This window comes from Bison bison, unplaced genomic scaffold, assembly GCF_000754665.1.
Source record: "Bison bison bison isolate TAMUID 2011002044 unplaced genomic scaffold, Bison_UMD1.0 scf7180017864345, whole genome shotgun sequence".
NCBI lineage: Eukaryota > Metazoa > Chordata > Mammalia > Artiodactyla > Bovidae > Bison > Bison bison.
The window spans coordinates 791,583-800,895 of record NW_011494917.1 but is presented as its reverse complement, the minus strand read 5'-3'; the positions used below and the strand labels follow the sequence as shown (position 1 = coordinate 800,895).

The 9,313-nt window shown below is 42.2% G+C and overlaps 1 protein-coding gene across 1 annotated transcript in view; it reads right to left on the bottom strand.

The window, feature by feature from the left end:
- The window catches only part of TNFSF11 (tumor necrosis factor (ligand) superfamily, member 11), a 34,754-nt gene extending 32,469 nt beyond the window's left edge, over positions 1-2,285 (bottom strand). Inside the window, exon 1 of the mRNA XM_010854598.1 lies at positions 2,019-2,285. Within this exon, the coding sequence (XP_010852900.1) occupies positions 2,019-2,186 (168 nt within the window). The 5' untranslated portion in view covers positions 2,187-2,285. The remainder of the gene's footprint in view (positions 1-2,018) is intronic.
- Positions 2,286-9,313: the final 7,028 nt, after the last annotated feature.

Sequence of the window (9,313 nt, the reverse complement as noted above, 5' to 3'; positions counted from 1 at the left end):
TCCAACCCTATGCGACCCCATAGATGGCAGCCCACCAGGCTCCCCTGTCCCTGGGATTCTCCAGGCAAGAACACTGGAGTGGGTTGCCATTTCCTTCTCCAATGCATGAAAGTGAAAAGTGAAAGTGAAGTTGCTCAGTAGTGTCTGACTCCTAGCGACCCCATGGACTGCAGCCTGCCAGGCTCCTCTATCCATGGGATTTTCCAGGCAAGAGTACTGGAGTGGGGTGCCATTGCCTTTTCTGCCACCTAACCTAAGATGAGGTAAATACAGCATAGCAGTCATTCAATTTCCGATTGCTTCCAATAGTGAAAAATCAGAAGTTATTCATTTTTCTCTTGTTTTTAGTAGTTTAATTTTTTGCAAAAGCAGAAAAAGAAAATGCTATAGAACATTTAAAAATGAATTAGACTAATGGAATTACTGTTGCTGTATAGCTCAAAAATTATAATAGATGATCAAAAGATCCAACTTAAACCTACATTTTAAAATAGGCATCAAAAATAAATAAAATAGGCATCTACTGCATAAAGCTAAGCATCTACACACTAAATATAATGAAAACACAATCTTTTTAAACAACATTCTTATAGATATTAGAACGATATATACTTCTTTGATTCTATGATATATATATTTTTATATTTCAGAATCTCTGAACTGGATGCAACTAGAATCTATAATGATTATGTTTAATTCTTTTGTCAAATTTTTTTCTCTCTTTGTGATGCATGAAATAATAAAGTAAGTTGAAAATTTGTGGTTTCTTAAATTTGTTGAAATATAGCAAATACCAGCCTGAAGGGTTATACAAAACAGTTTTATCTCTCCCTACCTCTATATCCAATAATATCATCTTTTTAAAAAATGTGATTAGTACTTGTGAATTTTTTAAAAAGAAACTCGAATTTCAACTTAGGTTTGAGGCATTTGAGAAATTTAGAATTTACTGTGAGATTATCAGAGTTAGCCCAGGGAGCTGCAAACTAGAGGTTGGGATGTCCGAGCACATGCAAGAACCCATCAGATGTGTTATGCGAGGCATCCATGTGGACGCATGCGCACACCCTGGAGTCAGGGGGCTCTACCCAGTTCTTGCTGGAGTCAGTAAAATAATGCCAAGGCTGCAGAATTCTCAGGGGACTGTATCCAGGAAAACAAAACAGGCAGTTATTCCAGCATTTCTCCACTGAGGCTGTCACTGTAGAGAAGTCATTTGTCTTCTGTATCCCCATCCCCTCCCTTCTCACTCAGCTCTCCTGGAAAATCAGAAAAGGTCCAGAGAATTTCCCCTCCCCCAACATCAACTCCTGCTCTACTTCACTTCCCCTCACAAGTCAGATGACAACAGAGGACCAGCTAATACTTATTCTCCACAGAACCCTGGATCCACACACAGATGGGGAATAGGGGGTCTTCCCATTTCAAAACCCAACATAAAGGAAGTAGCCAGTAGAGAATCCTTGAGCAGAGAGAATGGTTTCTAAGGCAGGGATTTCAAACCAGCTCACTGGCTCCCTGACTACCACAAACCATCCCTGTCCTCCTTTCAAGAGTGAATTTAAATGCTTCCTCCAAAATAAGAGAAAGAGAGAGAGAGAGGAAGGGGAGAGAAAGAAAGAAAGGAAAGAATATTTGCATGAACACCGATGGTCACTATAATTAACCACGCGGTCATGTCCGACTCTTTGCAATCCCATGGACTGTAGCCCTCCAGGCAAGAATACTGGAATGGGGTGCCATTCCCTTCTCCAGAGAATCTGCCTGACCCAGGGATGGAACCCAGGTCTCCTGCATTACAGGCAGATTCTTTACCATCTGAGCCACCAGGGAAGCCCAATTAACCACTACCAACTTCAAAAGGATTCTGCTAATCCCTCAAAAAAAAATTCTCTTTAGCTCTCTTACAAATTATTAAAATAAAAAAGAACAAAGTCAACAGCACTTAGCCAATTTTAATTTTCAGCATTAGTAGAGTCAGTGAGGGCTCTTGACTTATCATCTCAATGTGGACTCACCTTCTGCACAGCTGCTTGAAAAGCCTGTTTAATTCTCTTACACGAATCAGGTATTAATTTTGAGTCCTGACTCTCCAGAGTTGTGTCTTGCAAATCCGTGTTTTCATGGAGCTTGAAAATTCTATTAATGCAGTGAGTGTCATCTTCTGATATTCTGTTAGGATCCATCTGAGAGGGGGAAAAAAGTGTGAGAACGTAAGAGTGGTTATCATTGATCACTCTGCTGTTGAGTCAAGTGTGACTAAGACAACAGAATTCATTCTTGGAAGAATGAATGCAGGTTCCCAATAGCTAACAGTTAATACAATTACCCTCCAGTTGGTGCAAACATTGACTTCTAATTTGCTTTTATGAGTATCTGACTATCATCCACAACACATGTGTACACATTAATTCAAGGGGAAATTATCAAAATTGTCTGACGTTATTCAAGTCCTCACTGAGGGGAAAGGCATCAACGAAACTACAGGTGTTCAGTACAGGAAGAGCAAGCCTTTTAAGTCCTAAGGAGCACGCTATGTGGGATTATGAAGCCCACTTGGATATTCAAAGCATGAAACCTACATAAATCAGGTGAAATTAACATCATGTTCAGCTGCCATGTTTGCCTAGCCTTTTCCCTTAATCAATGTGTGTTTTAATCAGCCGAAGAAATCCATTTCCTAGCCCCAAAGAAAACCTGCAGCCAGAAGCAGTTTCCCTTTTTGTTGAACCTCTCACCAGTGTTCTTAGATGGGAGAGCTACATCTGTCAGAAGGTGACTGAAAACGTGTTTGGTGATGCTTGGGATCAGCTGGGGTGAAGGGGGCTCATGAGCACCTATACATATTCATGCTGAGGGAATGCTAAAATTCTTGAAGTGCGTGGGATAGTCCCACCCAAAATATCCCCACAGAGTTATAGCTGGTCGCTTAGTTACAACAGGTACCAGCACAAGCATTTCTTCATATATTACTTTTTAAATTGTCTGCCAGCTCCTCCTGGGGCTCTGACGAGCCTTTGTAGTGGTTTCAACTGCCAAGTAAAGAGGAGAGGTAATTAGCTACCTAATTGTTTTAATAATAGTGGCTTAATTTATCATTCTCTCCTTTCAAAAACTTCAAGGTACTTCATGTGCACTTGCTTTTTAGGTACAGGCTAGATTTAAAAAAAAAGGGGGGGGGGAATTACATAAGTCTGCCATAACCAAAGCACAGTCAGTTAATACCAGCTCTCTCAATCCCTGGTTTAATTATCTTTCTAAAAGTCAGTGGAAGATGTGCAGATTTATGAACCAGCTGTCAGAAGTAAACTAAGTACCCTACCCATATCCAAAACTCTCAAAACAAAATGATAGCCTTTCCACAAATGTGCACCCACCAATGCAAATTTTATCATTCCACTCTTGTACACTAAAGGATTGGTAACGTCTAAAATCACGGGAGAGGTGTCACTCAGGACTCAAAACTACTTGCCACCCATATTTGTCTTTTATGTCTCTAAGATAATGAGTACGAATCATAATATTTGAGATTTCATATAAGGCAAGCTTTCCATTCCATAGTTCTGCTTAAAAGCCCACTTACACCAGTAAGTTTCCCACAAAACCAGAGAGGCTTGGGCAACTGATATGAAGGGTCACTGGGTTTAGACCTCAAGAAAGAAGTTTCCTGCGAAGGCCTCAGTTGGCTCACCACCAGAAAGCCGCCGAGCTAAAGAGACAGTGTGGTATTAGTGGGGAAACGCCTGGGGACCCTAACATTGGTTAAGCTCCAACCCCGCTGACAAGCTGAGCGCCATCAACAGAAACAGTAGCCCCCATGACTCTTGCTGTGGGAAGTATAGTCCTGTCATCTTCAGGGTTACAAGATCAGCCAGATTTTGTTAGAAATGCAGGTGCCCAGGTCCCACCCTGGGCAGTGCCTGTGGATCTGCATTCTAACTCTGATTCGAGGTGATTCTCTTGCACCTTAAGGTTTGAGAAGGGATGCTTTCAAATACCAAAGGTACAAATATCAATTGTCTACTATTAAAATGTCTCCAAATTTCCTTGGATACCCACTTTTAAAGTTTTTTCACAAGTAATACCAGCTAGCACAAAAATACTGATATGGTCAATAATGGCTAAAGGTTTAATGAAGAGAAATATGATGCAAAGATTTTAGTCTTTTCTCTCTTAAAAAATAGCCCTGCCCAGGTCCCACCCTGGGCCAATTTATTCAATATCCCTAAGAGTTGAGGTCAACTGAATCTCTCTCCCCGAGTGTATCTAATGTGTAAGTGAGAACCACTGTTTCAGATGGTCATGTTAGGGCTTGTTTGTTGTTTAGTTGCTAAGTCATATCTGACTCTTTGCAACCCCATGGACTGTAGCCCACCATCTACTGTCCATGGGATTCTCCAGGCAAGAATGCTGGAGTGGGTTGCCCTTTTCTTCTCCAGGGGATCTTCCCAACCCAGGGATCAAACCTGCGTCTCCTGGATTGGCAGGTGGATTCTTTACCAGAGTCATCTGGGAAGCACATTTAGAGCTAAACATATATAAATGTTACCAATTATTTTCCGAAATGAAAGTGTGACATCATTCAGTTTGATATTATACTCACTTATTTTGTTTACTTAAAGGTCATACACTAGAAATTTATTTTTAAATTTTATTTTATTGAATTAATTTGCAATGTTGTATTATTTTCTAATGTAGAGCAAAGTGACTGAGTTTTTTACATATATGTGTGTGTGTGTGTGTGTGTGTGTGTGTGTGTATATATAGCAGTTTGCATCTGCTAATCCCAAACTCCCAATCTGTCCCTCCTACACCTTCTGTCTTGGCAACCAGAAGTCTGTTCTCTATGTCTGAGTCTATTTCTGTTTCATAGTAAGTTCCTTTGTGTCCTATTTTAGATTCCACATATACGTGATATCATATGGTATTTGTCTTTATCTGATTTACTTCAGTTAGAATGATCCATCCATGTTGCTGTAAATGCCATTGTTTCACTCTCTTTATGGCTGAGTAATATTCCATTGTCTATATGTGCCATATTGTCTTAATCTAGTCATCGGTCAGTGGACATCTGTCCTCATGTCTTGGCTAATGTGAACATGCCACTGTGACACAGTGGTGCAAGTGTCTTAGGAACTTATTTTTCATCTACAACCAAATGTCTATGTTAGTCTGCTGCCCTTGCAACTCTCCGTGCATGCAAATAGAGACCAGGAGAAAGGGCGGAGCAGAGGTGCAGGGGTGCAGCACCAGCCACGTGCGTGCATGCTAAGTTGCTTCAGTCGGGTCTGACTGTCTGCACCCCATGGACTGTGGGCCACCAGGCTCCCCTGTCCATAGCATTCTCTATGCAAGTACACTGGAGTGAGTTGCCATGCCCTTCTCCAGGGGGTCTTGCCCACCCAGGGATCGAACTGAGGTCTCCTGCGCGGCTGGCAGATTCTTCACTGTCTGAGCCACCAGGGAATCCCCAAATCACAGTAAACTGACTTACAAATGAATTCACTGTACTAGAAATGACTGAAAATATTAAGTGAATCTTGAATATCTGATTTAAACTGGACTTCAAAAATACATGTATCAGATGGTGTGGTTCACATGCAAGTAACTCAGTCTGAAAGCTTCCTTGAAACTTCATCGCTTGTAGGGTTAAATGAGGCAGGATGCTTGCCATCTGTGCTGCTGCGTTTTCTGGTTTTTTAAGCCGCCAGCCCACACACCTCCACATCAGACTTTTGGTAGTGACGGCTCTCCTTCCTGGGCAAAGAACAGCCCAGGGAGGTTGGTGTGCATGCTGAGGGTTTGGGGAAAGAGTTAAAAGGGAAGAGAGATTGAGTTTTCTGAAAAACTTATCTTATAGCTAAGTTCTAAACTTTGAATATGGTTATATGGATGTTGTGTGTATATGTGTGTGTGTTTAAATACACATCAATATTTAAAAGCAACTTTTTGGAAGGGATTTTTTTCTTTGTAAACCAAAGTATGAATACTATGTGGTAAATATATAGCACAAACCACACGCTATTTTTTCTTTGGCAAGGTTGGTGGGGGAAAAGCCAATCTACACTGGATCTAGTACTTTTTTTTTTTTTCTTAATCTAGGCACAAGCAATCTGCAAACATTCGGGAGGCACATTCACTTTTAACTATTCAAACATGAGTTGAGAAAGGGAAACTCGTTTTAAGTCACTATAATTTTTTTTTTTTTACATTATTTGGGGATATTTTTCTAAATGCATTTAAAACTAAATTGAACTGTTTTTTCTTTGAACTTTTTTAATGGGGTATAGCCAACTAACAATGTTGTGATTCTTGAGGATTTTCAGGACTTCCCTCTCTCACTTTTAAACAAAAACAATAAAACTGGCTCCATTTTCTTTTCTTTTTTACTATAAACTGCAAACCTGCTACCTGATATTAGATGATTTCATTCTAACTCAAATGCACTCAGGAATCCCAAGTAAGTGACCCACAAACTGAGTGGAAATCAAAAATCTATCTCTCATTTGGTACCAAGTTCTCATCCAAAGGAACTGATGTAAGTGAAAACATTCAACCAGTGTCAGGTCAAACTGGGTCTATTCTCTCAGCTAGAACTTTCAAAGAAGGCTTCCAGCAAATGTAAAAGTGTAAAGAATTGTAGACTCAACCTACAGGTACTGACCATAGAGTTTCAACAGTTACCAGTGGATCTATAAGCAAACATGTTATTATTTTGAAACAAATTCCAAACATTCTATTTCATTTGTACCTTCTTCTGAATGTATCTCTAAATGTCTAGGACTCCTTTAGATATCATCCTCAGCAAAACCTAACCACATCTAGTGGGATATTCCTATGAAAACATTGTTCCAAATATTACTTCTTTACTGAAGAAAGCCACTTTTTAAAAATGCAGCCCAAAGCTGGGTTCAGCATAATGGCTAATACATTTTATATAAATATTGGAGAATCCCAATCTTCATGACATCTAGGAAAACTGTACCCAGAAATTCGATGACATTAAATTCTCCAAATGAAATTTTTCTAGCCAGGCTTATTAACTTACATGTGGACTTTGAAAAAAATTGTTGGAAGTTTTCACTGTTATCCATGTGACGTCAAGACTGCTAAACGATCATGAGAAGGCTAGACTTCTCAGCCCGCCAGACCATTAATACTGGGACTCCGTACAAAGAGGTCAAACAATTTCTTCAACAGCCCAGCAAGTCATTCTTTTTGAAATGGTCACATTTCCATGGTTCCTGTCAATCTAAGCTGTTCCTGGTCCCTACAATCCATTCATCCCCTAGCTCTTTCAGTGCTGAATACTCACTTCACAATTCCTGCTATGAAAATGCCGTAACGCTAAGGTGTTAGAAGAGATAAAAGACGGAGAAGTACTGGGGCTTCCCCGGTGGTCTAGTGGTTAAGACACTGCCCTTCCAATGCAGGGGAGTTGGGTTTGATCCCTGGTGGCAACTAAGAACACACATGCCCCAGGACCAAGAAATAAAAATTAATTAATTAATTAAATTTAAAAAGAGGGAACGACTGTATCTTCTGTCTCTTTCCTCAATGCTTCTCTCTTATTTGACTAGGAATCTAAAGTCTTTTGTTATAGTCCCCATCATTACCTGGCATCATGCATGCAACACAGCAGATGGGCACTGTATGTTGACTAAATGATTCTTAACTCGTATTCCGCACCACTGAATAGTGCCAAGTGCAGCGCAGGCACTCAGTATGTAAGAATTAAACGGGGGAGGGGGCAGGACCATATACCGGATGAGAAAATGGATAAATCAGCCATTTTTGGCTGCAGCGCAGTCCAATGAAAGAAAAATGTTTCATCACTTTCATATAGATTTGTGTAATCTAAGAGACCCTGATGCTGGGAAAGATCGAGGGCACGAGGAGAAGGGGGGGCGACAAAGGATGGGTTGGATGACATCACCGACTCGATGGACATGAGTTTGAACAAGCTCCGGGAGGGAGACAGTGAAGGACAGGGAAGCCTGCTGCAGTCCATGGGGTCGCAAAGAGTGGGACAGGACTGAGCGACTGAATGACAACGTTGCAAGAAAACTACTTGAAAGTTGTGGTTTTAGAAAAACTTTCTCAACAGGAAAATGTTTATTAACATACAAATACAAATTTTCTAAAATACTGTGCATAGTATGTCTACTTCTGTCTCAGTTCATAAACTAGTTCTACAAAATGCAAATTAGTGGATACTGAATACTTAGCAAAAAGTCTATGATGACAAGCTCAGGACTCTGGCACATGTCAAAAACCTGTACAATCCAGGCAATGCCATGTCTCATGCATCCAATTTGGTTTAGTAATCACCTTTGAATCTGAAAACCAATGAAGTCCAAACCCAACTCTCTTTTCCCATAAAAAAAAATGCACAGTCAGCCCCCCACTTCCTTTGAGAAAGAGTTCACAGCACCAGACAAGAATATTTGAATGAATCCAAGCAACTGCACAGCAATTTCCAAGAAAACACAAGAGCAGAAACCACCAGAAAGCATAATGTTACAAATTTACCCCTTCCTTTCTACTATCTCTCCCCAGTCCCTAGCCGGTTTCCCCATCTTTGAAAAGCTTGGTTATTTGCTAGATTGTCGCCAGGCTGTGCCAGGGCAGAGAACTTCACCACCTCCACACACGTCTCGCTTCCTTCCTCCGCCCACCTTCGTGGGAAGGCACGTGGGCCCTTCTCTCTTCTTTCACCCAGAGCGAGAGAAGCCCGGCTCCTAAGACTAGGCGTCCCTGGCCGCGCTGTGTCTTCTGATCCATCTGTATGCCTTGGGCATCGCCACCCGAGGCTCCAGAGGCTGCGGGCAGCGCACGCATTGTGACCTTCGGCTCCGCGCGCACCCCGGCACGGTGCAAAGCAACCGGCCCCAGGACCCCGCAATCTCTGGGGGGTGGGTGGGAAGGGAAAAGGTCGGTGACGCCTGACTGGAGACGCTCCATTTTGTTCCTAAGTGAACATCAGTAAGTTCATTCTTTGCTCCAAGAAGGATACAGAAGGGGAGAAAAGCGCGTAATCGTTTCCAAAAGAGGTGAGCGACCAATGCGGTCTCGCCGGGGGAAATTCAAACGCACCACGCCGGGCGAGCCCAGCCTCAGCGAAACAGCCTGGCCGGGCTGCGCCCGCGGGGACCGAGGCCAGCGCTCCGGGCCCCGCGCCCGGCTGCGCCGCAGTCACACGTTCTCTTTTATTTAAGAGTCCCTTTCCCCTCCGGAATATGCAAGATCCGGGGAAGCCCGGCCGGGGTCGGGGGGGGAACCAAACTCCACCTCCTGCCAAGTGCTGGCGGGG